General features: G+C 33.3%; 1 protein-coding gene across 4 annotated transcripts in view; it reads left to right on the top strand.

Moving 5' to 3' along the window:
* The window catches only part of LOC125678839 (BAG family molecular chaperone regulator 3-like), a 32,399-nt gene that overhangs the window by 2,788 nt on the left and 10,837 nt on the right, over positions 1-18,774 (top strand). Inside the window, exons 2-6 of one of the 4 annotated variants that reach the window (XM_048917553.2) lie at positions 6,196-6,253; positions 8,411-8,470; positions 10,540-10,656; positions 11,092-11,201; positions 15,391-15,590. In XM_048917553.2, the coding sequence (XP_048773510.2) occupies positions 6,196-6,253; positions 8,411-8,470; positions 10,540-10,656; positions 11,092-11,201; positions 15,391-15,590 (545 nt within the window). The remainder of the gene's footprint in view (positions 1-6,195; positions 6,254-8,410; positions 8,471-10,539; positions 10,657-11,091; positions 11,202-15,390; positions 15,591-18,774) is intronic. The other 3 variants (XM_048917555.2, XM_048917554.2, XM_048917556.2) reach the window with 3 other exon arrangements.

The raw sequence follows: 18,774 nt of genomic DNA on the forward strand, positions 1-18,774 counted from the left end.
GCACATCAAAGAGATCCTGTATTAGACATTTCTTTATTTTTTTTCCAGAGATGAATAGCAAAGAAAAACCAAGAGTGACAAAAAAAAAAACAACCCAAAAAACAAACAGTAAAATCATAAATGCCATTGTAAATTATTTTCAGAAGTTGTAAAATTTTACTCTTATATTATGGAAGATAACTCTTCTTTGTCTTGAGAAAATCAGCCAATGTGATATTTACAATTTTGCTTCTACTCAGAAAATTCACCCCGTATGGTATATGATTTTTAAGTTTATATTACACTTTAAACATTAAGTCAACATATTATGAAGTTTATTTTAATTTGTAAACCTTTACTGAGGGTGCAATGTCCATATATGTAATTTTATTGAAGCAGCAATTGATATTTTCCATGTGTAAAATTTGTAATGCATTAATATTTTACGTGGTATGTTGTAAATCTAATATCAGTACACTCTGTTCTCCCTGACAACCATTTTTTGAGGTATAAAAAAGGTAAACAGATGAAGAATAAACTAATTTACCATGATAACTATTGTTTTGTACTTTTTTTTTGAAATATGGAAAATAGTTCACTCTCCAAGTCAAAGGGGAAAAGAATTTAATGAATTATCCACTTTTATAAAAGAATGACATCATATAAAGTCTCTTCGAAAGAAAAAATTTGTTTGTATCATCTGCCCTTAAATATGTTCAAATTTGATAAGAAAATGCCAAATTGTGGTTGTAAATATAGAAAATTGTGTTCAATTCTCGCATTAGCGATATTTCAAAGAACGATAACTCTAGCAAAATCTTGCAACCTCTGCTTCACCGAAGTTTTTCTCCACCGAAGTTTTTCTCCCTATAATTCTCGTATTCCCCATAAATAGTTGTCAAAAATTTTATCCGAGTTAATAACCTCAAATACGTAAAATGTCTTGTTTCCTCTATTCATTGTTTCTTCTAACAATGAATGAAAAAGCATAAATATTCGTATTATTTTTATTTCATTTAATGTTTTCAATATATATATGTAACATAAATGAACTATGAAAACAACATAAGAAAAGCATATTAAGGCAAATTTCGGTAAGGCAAACAGTCATTTGCTACAGTAACAAACGATTATTGAATGGCATAAAAATTGAGAGAGAGAGAAATTAAAAAGCAAACAATTATTTCCTTCAGTAACTAGCGACTATTGAATGGCATAAAGAATGCAGAGAAAAAAAATCCCCAGCAATTAGTGACTATTGAATTATTGAATAGCATATAAATTTTTAAAAAAAAAAAAAAAAAAAAAGCTGTAATACATGTATTTACTAGTATTCAGTTATTTGAAATACAAAGCTTCAATTGAATAATGTAAGAAAAGGGGCAAAGAAAAATACACATGTACCCCTGAAGCTTTAATAGTTGAATAGCTATAGTAGTGACTTTGAAGAGAATGATTTTCTGTACAGTATAACACGAACTATTTTATTGAATATAATATTGATTAAACTTTACGTTTTCCCTTACTTCCAGTTCTTCATTCCAGGGTGGGGTGGAGAGGTGCTCTTGTATACATGAATTCATTTCACAACTTCTACTACTTCGAAATTGCATTCTTACTATTCACTGTTACTTTTTAAGAAGTGGTCCAGGGGAGTCACCAAATATATCTTTACTACAAAAATATACTTTGTTAAGAAAGACAGCCCCCCCCCCCCCCCCCCCCCCCCCCCGATTCTATCAGCCTGTATGATACATCACTTGGTGTAATACATGGATAAATAAACATTATTTTCTGTCATATACGTACATTCGTGACTTGTTCATTTTGTATACATGCACATGATTGAAATATTTTTCAAACAGTAAATGTTTACGTTTTGTAAAACGGTTGATTCATCAGGACATGGATTTCAAGGTTTTCTTTCATTTCCACAATCATTCCGTACTACCATAAGGGGGATCAAACTTCGCATGTTAAAATTATGGAAAAACTACATTGTCAAAATAAAGTGGGGCCAAGTTTTCCTGTTGCTACATTCCTGTAATAATTCTTTGTGGAATCTAATGTGGTAATATACTGGGATACGTGTTCTATGTCGTGGTCTGATTGAAAGATTGGTCAATATTTACATCATCAAAACGTGGAATAGGCGTTGAAGTAGTAGAGCAGGATTTTCACGCATGCACACGGAGACCTTTACACTCTGCCCATCCTCCCCGCCGTTGACGTAACATTTATTGGCGTGTGCAAAACACATTGCATATCTAAATCATGCGCGGATCTAAAGTGGGGTCTTCGGGTACCGGAACATCACTAAGTTAATATATCTGTGCGCTAAGTAATGAGGACAAAACCAGATCACAATATTACCGGCACAATCATGTTATTCGATCCACGGATTTTACGATAGCATTTATTCCGTAAATGTGACGGAATGGTTTTTGCTTTTAAAAACGGAATAAATAGTAAAAGATATAAAAGTATTAGTAACTATTTAGTCCATGTGCCGACGATCAATAATTTTATGTCTTTATTCATAAACCATGATAACAATATTGTTAAGTACGCGGATGGAATAACATGATTATGCCATGTGCGGTTATAGCTTCCTTCGTACGTAATCGAATTGACAATTTAATGGTAGCTTGTTGGTTTTAGGGCGCACGTGCCACACACGTGTCTACTGTTGGGCATTCTCACTAAAACCACACCCGAAATCTTACCAATGAAAATTTCATTGCACCATAAGTTTCATAAGTACGTGCATATGTATTGTACTAATTTTTTGTTGTTGTTGTTGTTGTTGATTATTTTATGCCATTCAATAGTGGCTATTTGCTGGGGTGGCTTTTTTTTCTTTTTTTTTTTTGGTGTTTTTTTTTTTTTTTTTTTTATCATTCTTTATGCTAGTTACTGAAGGAAATAATTGTTTGCTTTCTTTATGTTTTTTTTTTTTTTTTGGTGTTTTTTTCTCAGAACTTTGTTATATACAGGCTTTCAAGTGACATTTTGCAAAAAATAAGGGTCATTTTTAGGGCAAAATTATCCAAAAATAAGGACCTTTTTAAGAATTTTTAAGGGCTTTTTAGACAAAAATAAGGGTTAAATTTACAAATCAACAGGAAAGAAAAAATGTTTTACTCACCATTTGCAAGAGCAGTAATACAAAAATGAATTACCCACTCAGAAGATCATATCAGTGGTCATCAACAGCCATATTCGGCATTCAGCACAAACCATGATATAATTCAGGTGGACTCCCATGGCTCACAATCAATGCTAAATATAGCTGATAACCATCAAGATGTCTTCTGAGATGTACATTTAATCAACATATTCATTTTTGAAAGTATACTTAGACTAAATTTAATAAATTCCAACACTTACTTCATATAAAATTTATTTAAACTTTCAAAATTTGAAAATGTAGGAATTTCAACAAAGAATTAGGGATTTTTTAGGATTCTAAAGCTCAAATAAGGAAAACAAGGGCTGCTGTAGAAAAATAAGGAAAATAAGGACCCGCTTGAAAGCCTGTATATATTGAAAACATTAAATGAAATAAAAATAATACGAATATTTATGCTTTTTCATTCATTGTTAGAAGAAACAATGAATAGAGGAAACAAGACATTTTACGTATTTGATATTATTAACTCGGATAAAATTTTTGACAACTATTTATCTCTTAATCAAAGAATTATAGTTCTCATAAAACAGTGAACAAAATTAACAAAGAATAATTCAATCAAGTATTATATGGGGGAGGGAGGGGGATACGAGAATTAAAGAGAGAAAAACTTCGGTGAAAGCTCCTCAGATTAGCATTTTGCTAGAGTTATCATTCTTTGAAATATTGCTAATGCGAGAATTGAACACAATTTTCTATATTTACAACCACAATTTGGCATTTTCTTATCAAATTTGAACATGTTTAAACTAAATATGCTCTAATTCATGCGTTGGAAGGGGCATTTCGGTAGTTTTATGGGGCATTTCGGTAATTTCTGGGGGCATTTCGGTAAATCACGGGCATTTCGGTAATTCGGGGTACCCCAAAATGTTACCATTCTGTGAAAAACAAGCAAGGATATTCATGAATAGGATGATTGGTTGTAATGTTTGTGTCATTTTAAAATGATAGTCAAATTATGCTATTGTCAAGCCGGATGAATGAAATTTGTTTCTTGGGGACATTCATTTATTTAGTAATTACATTGCTTGTCATCAGTAGATTGATTAAAATTTGTTTTAACATACTATAAAAGTGGATATTTACGCTGGGGGTTAATTACACGTTGTACGCTGGGGGTTAATTACACGTTTTTTCCACTTTCAACATTACACATGTGGGGAAAAATATGTGGTAACTGAAGATAATATATTATATCAACTATTTATAACTATACGTGTGGGGGAAATTTACCCGCTTATTATGTGACCGCGTAATTAGTGTTAATAACCTCTTTTACAGTATAATGGTAATTTTCAGCATATTAAACAATAAGCTATTGTGTCAGTGAATCACCCACTTACAGAATTTTACTTGAAGACTTTTTCAGAGACATTGTTAGTATTGAAAAAAAAATTCAATTTCGATTCTACTCTTGTAAATTAGTAAATCTATATGTACATTTAAATATAATGAACTAAGCCCAATAATAGATTACAGTATATATGTCTATATTTAGCAAAACTGTGAAATACTACAGCAACAATTAAACATCAATGACATGCATATTATATAATGGTTTAAAAACTATCTATGTTCATGGATACACACTCTCTTGTACTTAACACACTCATGCATCAGAATTGGTGAACACTGTACAGCATTGTAAACATCTTGGAATAAATGAGGTTCCTGTTGAGCTTTCATGCACTAGTTTTCCACAACAGTGGCATAAGCTCAGTAAGAAGTTCCTAAATTCAACTTGATCATGTTTCATTCATGGTGTTTCAAAGTTCAAAACAACTACAGTAAAATGCACTTGCATAGTGAAGAGCTGGGGATGAACAATTTTGATTCAAGTAACAAATTATACGCTTATAAAAGCATATAATTTGTTACTTGTATATCTGATAATTTCAAAGTGTTTTTATAACTACAGAGAATAAAAATCACATCACTGTAAATGTGTTTGTTGGATATGTTTTACTGTACATGTGTTTGTTGAATCTGTTTGACTGTACATGTGTTTGTTGGATATGTTTGACTGTACATGTGTTTGTTGGATATGTTTGACTGTACATGTGTTTGTTGGATATGTTTGACTGTACATGTGTTTGTTGAATCTGTTTGACTGTACATGTGTTTGTTGGATATGTTTTACTGTACATGTGTTTGTTGGATCTGTTTTACTGAAATGGGGGCACAATTTTCCATTAGATATACATGTATTACAGGTTCCAAAGAAACAATGTTTAACTCTTCGTCTTACTCTGTATGTATTATCAATGCATGATCAGTTGGTACATTTCTGTGTTTTACTATACAAAACAATTGCAGGTGTCCAGAGTTTTGTCTGATTTTATGTGCCAGGGATGACAAAACTTCATATCTCCCTATCATATTTACCCTTTGGGCAGCCTTGTGCATTTTCCATAAATTTAATGTCAAGGTAGACGAAGTGTATTGTGACATCACAATAAGTCCGAGTCATTTTACTTTCATAGTTCGTAAGGCACAAAAAATTCGGGTATCTGATACACAGTTGAATTGCATGGTTTGGGTTGATATACAAAACAAGCAAGTAAATCAGCTTTCAAGGAAAATGGAAATACAAAAACTGGTTATTATATCTTTGTACCTTCTAGTTCTACCATAATACATTTACGGTGCGGTGTTACCGTTTGGACGATCTCAGCTACATACAATGTATATAAATGAGCGGACTCCAATTTCAAATGCACTTTTGTAGTCTTGCTTTGTTTCGGTATAATAAACAATTTATTGCATGAATGTTTGGGAGATATGAAGATTTATTCACCCAAGAAAAATCATATTCCCCAAGGGCATGGGTGAATAAATCTTCATATCTCCCTCACTATCATGCAATAAATGTATAATATCTCATCGCATTTCATTGGTCAAACTTTAAGATCATGATCTTTATTCTTGAAACAGTGTACCGGTATTCTGTCAAATCCCATGTGGGCTCTTGTTGGAAAATAAAGTTATCTCATACCGGTATATGTTTTTTGTCCTTACAGTTTTTTCATTGACCACTCCACAAAACAGACCACATGGATTGACCCAAGAATTTCTATGGTATGTTTTTTTTTGGTTGAAAATTTATTCTTTGACTATACCTGTACTATGAATTGTCTAAACTTGGTGTTATCACATGCAATTTTATCGAGCTCTGCTCTAACATAGAATAAAGTTTACTATCACCAAAGTTTTGTTTGTAATAAACCTTTTCTGTTTCCTTGCTTTTATTTCTTGATGAAAGTTCTGGTTTTTTCTGGATTTGTCCTTTTTTATACTCCCCTTCAAAGAAGAGGGGCATATTGCTTTGCACCTGTCGGTCGGTCGGTAGACAACATGTTGTCCGCTCAATATCTTGAGAACCATTCACTTGATCATAATGATATTATATTTGTGGGTTAGTAATGAGTAGAAGAGCACTGCTGTTGTCTTTCAGGTCAAAAGTCAAGGGTCAATCTACTCTGGACAGAGGAATATATTGTCCGCTCAATATCTTGAGAATCCTTTGCTTGACAGACATCAAACTTGGTACAGTGGTACATCCTAAGGAGTAGATGACCCCTATTAATTTTGAGATCACATGGTCAAAGGTCAAGGGTCAAACTGGACATAAGAGTATACTGACCACTCAATGTCTAAAGAACCTGTTGCTTGACAGACATCGAACTTAGTACACTGGTACATTTTCAGGAGAAGATTACCCCCTGTTGATTTTGAGGTCACATGGTCAAAGGTCAATTGTTGAACTGGACATAGTAATATATTGTCTCCTATATTTTAAGAATTATTTGCTTGATTGACACCACACTTGGTACACTGATACAGCATAAGGGGTAGATGACCCCTATTGATTTTCAGGTCACATGGTCAATCCACTCCACTCTTGACATAGGAAGATATTGTCTGCTCAATATTTTGAATTGATGATACTACTATCAATTAAATGATGTATGTGTACATGTATAACCCTTTTCAATTTTGCACCATGGGGGGCATATGTGTTTTACAAACATCTCTTGTTATTACTTAATTATAAGTTGCGTAGAAGGCATACTGAGTCTTACAGCCTAACTGAATTTGACTAAGATTAATGTTTATCACAGCAAGTAACTTTCTGTCAGAACTTGTAAGTTTCGCTATTTAATTCGTACAATAACTGAGTACCAGTACTTACAGTGAAGTAACTTCTGTAATAATTATAAGACAACTGAAGTTCATTAAGATTTTACTTGCTAAAAACTTGGGTATTAATTTTCTAGATTAACTCATGAAAACTTAGCTTACAATGGGAGAACTTTCTACAAACTAATATTGAATATCAAATATTGTTTCAATAAGCAGGACACGATATCCCTCCAATATGCCTATTACTATGACATCTGACTTGATTCAGACTCATTTGCTATAAATCTTCAACCCTTTTCACGGAAATTCTCATGACTAAGATATGCATTTCCCTTCTGTCTGTCTATCAAAATGCACCTCACTAAGTCATAGAGAAGGATGTAAGGACTTGGTGCGTTTGGGGCCAAATTCGGCCCCGTGTTCAAAACATATTTCTTAAATATCATAGATTCGTAGGAAGCTTTATTCATATAATATAACATTAATACAGTATAGTTTATGATAATGTTGTACCATTTTGACGTTACATTATGCGACGTCATGAACAAGAAGGCTGTGTCTTATGGGATTTTTTGGGGGGTAAAAATAAAAGTGCACTGATACGGCACGATTTTTAACAATGAGACGGTAAAATTTTTCTACATACAGTGTCAAAAATGGTGATGTTATGCTAAGAGTAACAACTTTTTATTTTTTGGTACATAACTTCGTGATTCTGGGACCGTCTTGTTTCATAGAGTGCCGTATCAGTGCACTGTGGTTTTTATTTGAAAAGTTGTAATTGATTCTCTCTGAGAGTTTTCATATATTATAAATGATTCAATGCAGCGGATGCTAGATTTGAACGACGATTTGTGTAATTGTATTTAGTAATTGTAGAACAACCCATTTTCAGTTAATTTTACCATTCAGTATTTGCTATGTCTCTTTACATTTGCATTAAATTGCATTGTTTTGATATGAATTCAATGGATATTAATTATTATGTACATGGCGCGTGGGTACACAGACTTATAGATTTTATGTGTGTATGTGTAAGAGTTTTTTTGTGAAAAGGTCCATCGATATTGATTTTTTACCGGTATTTTTTAGCAAGTGAAAAAGGAGCAGCAACAGTCACACCATGGAGAACACCATGCAGCCGCGGCCCAGGTACATTTCAGCTCGCTGAACACGATCAGATAGAACATGTATTCTTTTTTAGATTCCAGTCGTGTGTAGAGGTTTTTTCTTTTGTTTATTTTCACTCTCTCTTTATTTAATCATTCATGTTATAAACTAAGAGTTGTATTTTTGTACAGTGTATTTAGTCATGGAGGACATTATATATTGTGTTCGAAAGAAAATCACATTTTTTCTTTAAACTTAATTACTTCGAAACAATTTATGGATGATAGTAATTCAGATACAGAAATGTAAAAGTACCCACAGAAGAGATTAAAAATATAAATATTTCATGGCCAGTACTCCCTTCAAAGTTAAACCAAATATCAGACCCTTTATGGTCTGGGGAATTAAATTTGTATTATCTTATGAAAAGAAACTGTTTACAATTTTGCATTTTATGATAAAATTCCTATAGATTAGACTAAGCTGACATCACAAAATGCTTTTGAAAAAATGTGTTTTTCAGTGACATTTATGTTGAAAAATTTCAAGTTTTGTAGGACACATGGTCATGCACTGATGCTTATCTTCACAATGTGTTTGTTTAAAAATTAAAACCAACATCCCTTTTATATAGATCTGTATGAGTGTACAGCATTGTTTTGTCACTTACACTACCTACCATAAATAAGGATACACATAAAATGTTTTACACATTTTGGCATGAAATATATTCAATGTTATGAAAAAGAGTTGAGTTTACTGAGTATAACTTTCAATTTATATCAGTAAGATAATCAGTTAAGGATACAACTTCAATATATGTGAAACTATAATTGACATTCAATATTTTTGGCGTAGTCTTTTATATTGTGATGTTGATTCATTTAAATTGAAAGATCAAAGACACAATAATATGTATTAGTAATTAGTTTGAAATGGTTTCAAGTTGAGATTTGCATAATGTCGCTTTTTAGAGAATTTAAAAATTCAGAAAATCAAATATTTTGATAAAAAAAAATATGGATATAAAAAGTTAAAGCCTAACGTCAGCTATTTATTATAAGAGTTACGTATTTTGCATAGAAAGATCTGTATCTAGGATGTAATCCATTTTCTTAATGCGCAAGTAACTTAATTTGGTGAGTGTAACTTATCTATGGTGGGCAGTGTACTTTTTATCGATTTCTGGTTGAGGCAGTACAATTAATTTTAATATTTAATCAATTATTCAGATTTAAATATTCACATTTTCAATGTTTTTGCCTTCGATATTTTTACTGATTGAAATGATAGCCATTTCCTCATGAATGTGAACAATGTGCGTATGAATCTTGATAAATCTAATACAATTATTTTCATGGCTGGGCATTCCAACAGAAATAAAATAAAATGTAAATATAAAAGATAAATCTCTTTTTTGAAAGTACATAAGGGTATGAACTGGCCAGCATACTTTTCATGAATTGCTAACATGCTCCATGAAATATGCTGTTGGAAAGCGTAACAGTTCATGCCCTCGTGTTTTTCAAAAATGAAATTTATTTCATTAGTGAATTCATTTGAGAGGTCCCTGATTTTTAAAAGCCGAAATACAGGGCCTGTTTTACAAAACATCTTACAACAAAATTTTTCTGAGGCTTAATTTTCAACATTTATTTAACTATTTTGCATTGGAGTGAATTACATGTATAAACGGGAAAACTCCAGTATGTGAATTGGCCGTAAGTTCTTTTGTAAATCGTGACGCTAGTTTTAAAAAAAATCAGATTCTTACAATGCACAACTCGAACATAGAAAACATGGAAACTGAATTTTTAAAATTTTGATCATTTTCACTTAGTTTGTTTCACCTTTCTTTTAAAGACAAGATGTTTTGCTTTTGATGATAGTAGCTCATACATGTAGTTTGGTTATGTTTTCAGACTCTCTCCAATCAATGCTTTTGACATTTACTTCATGAGTTTCTGTTCTTTACATGTTGGAAGTCATTTTCCATTTTCATGGTATAACTCCACGAATCACTCACATTGGGGGATCGCTGATGCTATGCAGTATAGATATTTAACAAGACCTGTTCATACTTCTAATCTTTCTTTTAACATCATATCTAGCTTTTAAACCAAACATCTACGAACCATTCCTCTGATAGAGATATTCCTCTTAGCATATATCAGAGTGGTGAAGAAAGAAACTCCACGCAGGGGAGAGAACTCACTACAGCTTTTCCCGTAATTTGCTTTTAATTTTTGTTTTTGTTGTAGTCTACTCCACTTCGATTGAAGTTACTTATATTGAACTATCTGTTATATTGGAGTAAAAATAAACCCCAATAACATTGTTTATATAGTTCAACTTTGTGAGGAACACTAGATATAATGAACAATCGCGTCAGTCCCCTGAATTTCTGTACATCTGGAGTAGACTGCATGTGCTTGCTTATGAGAATTCATTTCCTATCTTGCAATGTCCATGTTGATAAAACTGAATGTCTCATTTACAAAAAAATAGACAGGAGAAAAAGTTTTCCACAAAACCACTGAAATAAAAAAAAATACCACTGAAATGAAAAGAAAACCACTGAATTAGATATAGGAAATTCAGAGAAATAACACTGAGTTGAGGTATTAACAAATTATGATTTGATATTTCCTTCTCATTTTCAGGTGAAACACCCAGCACCTGATAATAATGCAAAGTTGGAGGCTTCAGTCAATGCTCTCATGAAAAGTCATCCAGGGTCCACTTACGACATTGTTAAAGAAGTTCTTATGGGGTAAAATACAGGAGAATATATGTTGTACATGTATATAAACATTCGTATAGTGGAGTGTATAGATGTATATTAACATTTTTATGTATATTGAAATGTATGCATAGATATAAACATGCGCACTGTGGATTGCATAGATTATACAAACATTTTGCATAGTGAAATATATATATGTAGGGCTCAAAAGTGTGATGGGACTCCAAAGTGCGATGGTCAAGCAAAAGTGCGAAGGCCAGGCCAAACCCCGATGGTGTGACACACAAAAGTGTGATGTTGTGAGACAAATTGTGAGACAAGTACGCCAAAGTGTGATGTTGTGAGACAAGTACGCCAAAGTGCGATGGTGTGATACACCAATGTGCGAGGTTGTGACACGCCAAAGTCTGTTGATTTGCAAAATTGAATCCGTACAGTATTTAGGTACAGAATGTATCAATGTTGTTTCTCCAAAAATAAATGCAAAACTGAATCAAGAATACGCATGATAAGTTATTATTATAGAATGTTTAATTTGCATAATATTGCACACACACACATGCCAGGAATCTATTATATGTGCATATAGCAAGTAATAAACGATCATAAATTGAAGCATATTTATACCCCACGCAACAAAGTTGCAAAGGGTATAATGTTTTTGACCCGCCCGTCAGTAGGGTATAATGTTTTTGACCTGCCCGTCAGTAGTGTATAATGTTTTTGACCCGCCCGTCAGTCTGTCAGTCCCTTTTTTGGGTCAGCACAACTCCTCTGAAGCCGCCTGTCCTGAATTTCGAGCCCATCTGTCCAGTTTTCTTGTCAGCGCAACTCCTCTGAGACCGCTCAACAGAATTTTGTGAAACTTTGTAGTTAAGAAGAACACACTGAGTAGATGTGCATATTCTCAGAAAATTCTGATTCATTAACTTTTCTTAGAGTTATGCCCCTATTGATCTTAAAATTTTGAGTCTATCTGTCCTGTTCTTGCAGTAATGCATAACATTACCATTCATTATGTGAGGCATTGTGAAGCAATGTTGGAGTGTGGGGTATGTGAGCTTGCTCACCTTTGCTTTCTTTTATTGGGCAAAGCAGATATTTCAACAAAAATGTACCCCGCCCTTGCTATTGTCCATGTCAATCTTAGCGTAATGCGTCTATAGAAGAGGGACCATCGCATTTTGGCGTGACCATCCCACATTGGCATCCGTAACGGCAACAAATCATCATGCTTCAGCACGACCATCACACTGTAGACTCTGTGTATATATTATAAACAAGTGTATAGTGAAGTGTGTAGCAGTATATATATAAATAAGCGTATAGTGAAGTGTGTAGCAGTATATATATAAATAAGCGTATAGTAAAGTGTGTAGCAGTATATATATAAACAAGCGTATAGTGAAGTGTGTAGCAGTATATATATAAATAAGTGTATAGTAAAGTGTGTAGCAGTATATATATATAAACAAGCGTATAGTGAAGTGTGTAGCAGTATATATAAATAAGCGTATAGTAAAGTGTGTAGCAGTATATATAAATAAGCGTATAGTGAAGTGTGTAGCAGTATATATAAATAAGCGTATAGTAAAGTGTGTAGCAGTATATATATAAATAAGCGTATAGTGAAGTGTGTAGCAGTATATATATAAATAAGTGTATAGTAAAGTGTGTAGCAGTATATATATAAACAAGCGTATAGTGAAGTGTGTAGCAGTATATATAAATAAGCGTATAGTGAAGTGTGTAGCAGTATATATATAAACAAGCGTATAGTGAAGTGTGTAGCAGTATATATATAAACAAGCGTATAGTGAAGTGTGTAGCAGTATATATAAACAAGCGTATAGTGAAGTGTGTAGCAGTATATATATAAACAAGCGTATAGTGAAGTGTGTAGCAGTATATATATAAACAAGCGTATAGTGAAGTGTGTAGCAGTATATATATAAACAAGCGTATAGTGAAGTGTGTAGCAGTATATATATAAACAAGCGTATAGTGAAGTGTGTAGCAGTATATATAAATAAGCGTATAGTGAAGTGTGTAGCAGTATATATATAAACAAGCGTATAGTGAAGTGTGTAGCAGTATATATAAATAAGCGTATAGTGAAGTGTGTAGCAGTATATATATAAATAAGCGTATAGTAAAGTGTGTAGCAGTATATATATAAACAAGCGTATAGTGAAGTGTGTAGCAGTATATATATAAATAAGTGTATAGTAAAGTGTGTAGCAGTATATATATAAACAAGCGTATAGTGAAGTGTGTAGCAGTATATATAAATAAGCGTATAGTAAAGTGTGTAGCAGTATATATAAATAAGCGTATAGTGAAGTGTGTAGCAGTATATATAAATAAGCGTATAGTAAAGTGTGTAGCAGTATATATATAAATAAGCGTATAGTAAAGTGTGTAGCAGTATATATATAAACAAGCGTATAGTGAAGTGTGTAGCAGTATATATATAAACACGCGTATAGTGAAGTGTGTAGCAGTATATATAAATAAGCGTATAGTAAAGTGTGTAGCAGTATATATATAAACAAGCGTATAGTGAAGTGTGTAGCAGTATATATATAAACAAGCGTATAGTGAAGTGTGTAGCAGTATATATATAAACAAGCGTATAGTGAAGTGTGTAGCAGTATATATATAAACAAGCGTATAGTGAAGTGTGTAGCAGTATATATAAATAAGCGTATAGTAAAGTGTGTAGCAGTATATATATAAACAAGTGTATAGTGAAGTGTGTAGCAGTATATATATATACAAGCGTATAGTAAAGTGTGTAGCAGTATATATATAAACAAGCGTATAGTGAAGTGTGTAGCAGTATATATATAAACAAGCGTATAGTGAAGTGTGTAGCAGTATATATAAATAAGCGTATAGTAAAGTGTGTAGCAGTATATATATAAACAAGCGTATAGTAAAGTGTGTATCAGTTTATATAAACAAGCGTATAGTGAAGTGTGTAGCAGTATATATATAAACAAGTGTATAGTGAAGTGTGTAGCAGTATATATATATACAAGCGTATAGTAAAGTGTGTAGCAGTATATATATAAACAAGCGTATAGTGAAGTGTGTAGCAGTATATATATAAACAAGCGTATAGTGAAGTGTGTAGCAGTATATATAAATAAGCGTATAGTGAAGTGTGTAGCAGTATATATATAAACAAGCGTATAGTGAAGTGTGTAGCAGTATATATAAATAAGCGTATAGTAAAGTGTGTAGCAGTATATATATAAACAAGTGTATAGTGAAGTGTGTAGCAGTATATATATAAACAAGCGTATAGTGAAGTGTGTAGCAGTATATATAAACAAGCGTATAGTGAAGTGTGTAGCAGTATATATATAAATAAGTGTATAGTAAAGTGTGTAGCAGTATATATATATACAAGCGTATAGTAAAGTGTGTAGCAGTATATATAAACAAGCGTATAGTGAAGTGTGTAGCAGTATATATAAATAAGCGTATAGTGAAGTGTGTAGCAGTATATATATATATACACGCGTATAGTGAAGTGTGTAGCAGTATATATATAAACAAGCGTATAGTGAAGTGTGTAGCAGTATATATATAAACAAGCGTATAGTGAAGTGTGTAGCAGTATATATAAACAAGCGTATAGTGAAGTGTGTAGCAGTATATATATAAATAAGTGTATAGTAAAGTGTGTAGCAGTATATATAAATAAGCGTATAGTAAAGTGTGTAGCAGTATATATATAAATAAGCGTATAGTGAAGTGTGTAGCAGTATATATATAAATAAGTGTATAGTAAAGTGTGTAGCAGTATATATAAATAAGCGTATAGTAAAGTGTGTAGCAGTATATATATAAATAAGCGTATAGTGAAGTGTGTAGCAGTATATATAAACAAGCGTATAGTGAAGTGTGTAGCAGTATATATATAAACAAGCGTATAGTGAAGTGTGTAGCAGTATATATAAACATGCTAACAGTTGAATGCCTTACATGGCTACACCAGGATTTCATCATTTTGTGTGGATTGCTTTTTGTTGCTCCAGACCATGAAATCAAACAATCATCAATGTCCATCTTTTGCATATTTAGAAAGACATAATGTAGATTTTTCGTGAAGTAATTATACATCAACAGAAATTAATGAAGCCATGAAACATTTTGAAAATGCTTTTTGGACAAACTTATATTGTGTTGTAATTTTTTCTTGTAGTTGTAATAACAACCATTCCAAAGCAAAAGAAACTTTGGAGTTGATGGGTTATAGAATGAAAACAGAAGGTGGCGCCACCTCAGCAACAAGGCAGACAACTCCAGCACAAAAATCCCCAGCAAAGAAAGCTAATAATAAATCACCGGCAAAGAAATCATCTCCACCAAAGGAGGCAGTATCTGAACAGGAGAAAATGAAAAGTATGTCAGTCTTAGAACTGGTGTTCACACTTGAGACGAGTGAAATATTAAATGATTATTTTCCCGAGATCTATTGAGCTGATAACACGCAACACAAGCGTGTAGACAAATTGAATGATATGTATATACAGTCAAACCTCGTTATCTCGAACTCAATGGGACTGAGAAAAAACTTCGAGATATCTGAGATATCAAGGGTAGAATATTTAAATTATAAGTGGTTAGGACTTCCGATTCACTTCACCATATCTATGGTATTCGAGATATGGGTGTTCAAGATACTGAAGTTTAACTGAATAATTTGATATCACAATGCAGGTTAATGAGGACCAAATGAAATCCAAGTGTGTGTTTGTATACACATCCATGGTGAAAAATAGATAAGGTTAATAGGTAGAAATTGGACCCCCTTACACCCCCCTACCCACCCACCTCCACACACCCACCTAAAGGAAGTTTGGTGACCAGGGGCTGGCTGTGTCTTGGTTCAAATATCAGTTTACTGGCATCAGTAAAGACAATGAGAGAAAGTTTCATGTTCAGGCTAACTTGGTAGCCAATCAACATTAGCAGCTTTTTGCCTGTATGTATCTGGGTTTCAAAAATCACAAAGATGAAAAATTCCCATTGTTCAATATTCCAAATACTGCAGAACATGGTTATTGGCTATTATTATTAATATTATTATTATAGGGAATCTGCAGGGCTATCGAAAAACAGTTCATTATAACCAAACTTCATTCTACTCAATAACATTTGTTATTAGAGCAGCTGGAATATCAGTCCTATATACACAGCAGGGTTAAGGTGTCCCGAGTAAAATAACAAGTAATAACAGCATATTCATATTCAATCTAATTAAAATTAGATCTTCCATCCGCTCCCCAGTTTTCGATACGTCGCATGGTCCACGCGACGTATCGAAAACTGGGGAGCGGATGGAAGATCTAATTTTAATTAGATTGATTCATATTAAAGTAAAATTCTTCCAAGCATCGCATATTTTTAGTAAAAAAATTGTTTATCAATACATAAACAAACATCGTATCACATGGGGAAATCCTTCGCTTAACTATTACGTCGTCATACAAGTGGCGTAGAACTATTTTTATCCGCTAGACTTTTAGTTGTTTATCACCTCGGCACAGGTGAAAGATGCACTCAAATCAAATGCAGTTTGGGCTTGATGTGTCGACATTGATATGGTAAATTTAAAAAGTGATACGGATCGGTACAATATCCGATCAAATATAGCAATTTCCATAATCTCAACTCAAATGTTGGGCATTTTCCACATTGACATCCAAATCGTATCTAAACGAGGCAAAATATTGTACCTTCCGTATCAAAATCCTAAATCTGCAACTAATTACCTTTAAGAATATGCCTTGATCAAAATAAAATATCGTCATCTTTCACCTGTGCTGAGTCGATATGTACATGCGTTGGTTTTCTTTATTTGAAATGACTATACCCATTGGGAGCGATTTCAAGGTAAAAAAGTACTTAAAGATTACTTCACAGTCTTTCGTGCACACTATATATAAAAATATGAGACTTATATATTATCAAAGAAAACTGGGGAAAATCATCTGACAAACATATTTAAAAATATACAGCTTGAACACCAGATAACGGCAATAAATAGCAAGAAAATATTAGGACATTTCCCCCGCGATACAACTATAGACCTGTACGTCGTGACGTACTTTTATATTGTGACGTCATAAAGTGTGAAGTGCACTGAGGTACATTTTTAGGTCACCTGAATCATTCAGGTGACCTATTGCTATCGGTTTTTGTCCGTCGTCGTGCGTTAACATTTGAACATTTTCAGCTTCTTCTCTGAAACCCCTGAACCAATTTCAACCAATTTTGGCATATAGCATCTGTGGGTGGAGGGGAACAAAAATTGTGAAATTCGTGGTCCCTGCCCCCCTGGGGCCTGAGGGGTGGGGCAAAAACCATCAAAATGAGTGTAATTTTAAAAAATCTTCTTTTTTACTCCTGGACATCAAGTAGCCAAACTGTGGGCATAATTATAATAAGTGTTGAGCCCTCTACCAAAATTGTGAAATTTATGGCCCCTGGGGCAGGGGTTCTTGTGTTAGGGTGGGGCTCTATTGGTCATATAGTGAAAATGTAGAAATTCTTTGAAAATCTTCTTCTCTGTCTCTGGGTATTAAGTAGACAAACTAATAGCATGGTAATGATGAGCAAGGATGCCTCTTTAAAAATTGTGAAATTCATGGCCCCTGGATCAGGGGTTCTGGTGTGTTAGGGTGGGGCTCTATTGGTCATATAGTGAAAATGTAGAAATTCTTTGAAAATCTTCTCTGTCTCTGGGTATTAAGTAGACAAACTAATAGCATGGTAATGATGAGCAAGGATGCCTCTTTAAAAATTGTGAAATTCATGGCCCCTGGATCAGGGGTTCTGGTGCTAGAGTGGGGCTCTATAAGTCATATAGTGAAAATGCATTATTTCTTTGAAAATTTTCTTCTCTGTCCTTGGGTATTAAGTAGACAAACCAATAGCATGGTTATGATGAGCAAGGATGCCTCTTTCAAAATTGTGAAATTCATGGCCCCTGGGTCAGGGGTTCTGGTATTAGGGTGGGGCCCTATTGATCATATAGTGAAAATGCATTTTATTTCTTTCAAAATCTTCTCCTCTGCTGCTGGGTATTAAGTAGACAAACTAATAGTATGATAATGATGATCAAGGATGCTTCTTTCAAAACTGAAATTTATGGTCCCTGGGTCAGGGGTTCTGGTGCAAAGGCGGGGCTGATTGATTATATAGTGAAAATGCAATATTTCTTTGAAAATCTTCTGTTTTTGTCCGTCGTCGTTCGTCGTGCGTTAACATTTGAACATTTTCAGCTTCTTCTCTGAAACCCCTGAACCAATTTCAACCAATTTTGGCATATAGCATCTGTGTGTGGAGGGGAACAAAAATTGTGAAATTCGTGGTCCCTGCCCCCCTGGGGCCTGAGGGGTGGGGCAAAAACCATCAAAATGAGTGTAATTTTAAAAAAACTGGTTCCTTTCGGAGAAGATGACCATTGTAGCTAATAAAATCACAAAGACAAGGGTAAACTGAATAATAGGAATATATACAACTACTCAATACTTTAAGAACCCTTTGCTTGACAGACATGAAATTATTATGTACATGTATA

The sequence above is a fragment of the Ostrea edulis genome, chromosome 2 (assembly GCF_947568905.1).
Source record: "Ostrea edulis chromosome 2, xbOstEdul1.1, whole genome shotgun sequence".
In the NCBI taxonomy this organism is placed as follows: Eukaryota; Metazoa; Mollusca; class Bivalvia; order Ostreida; family Ostreidae; genus Ostrea; species Ostrea edulis.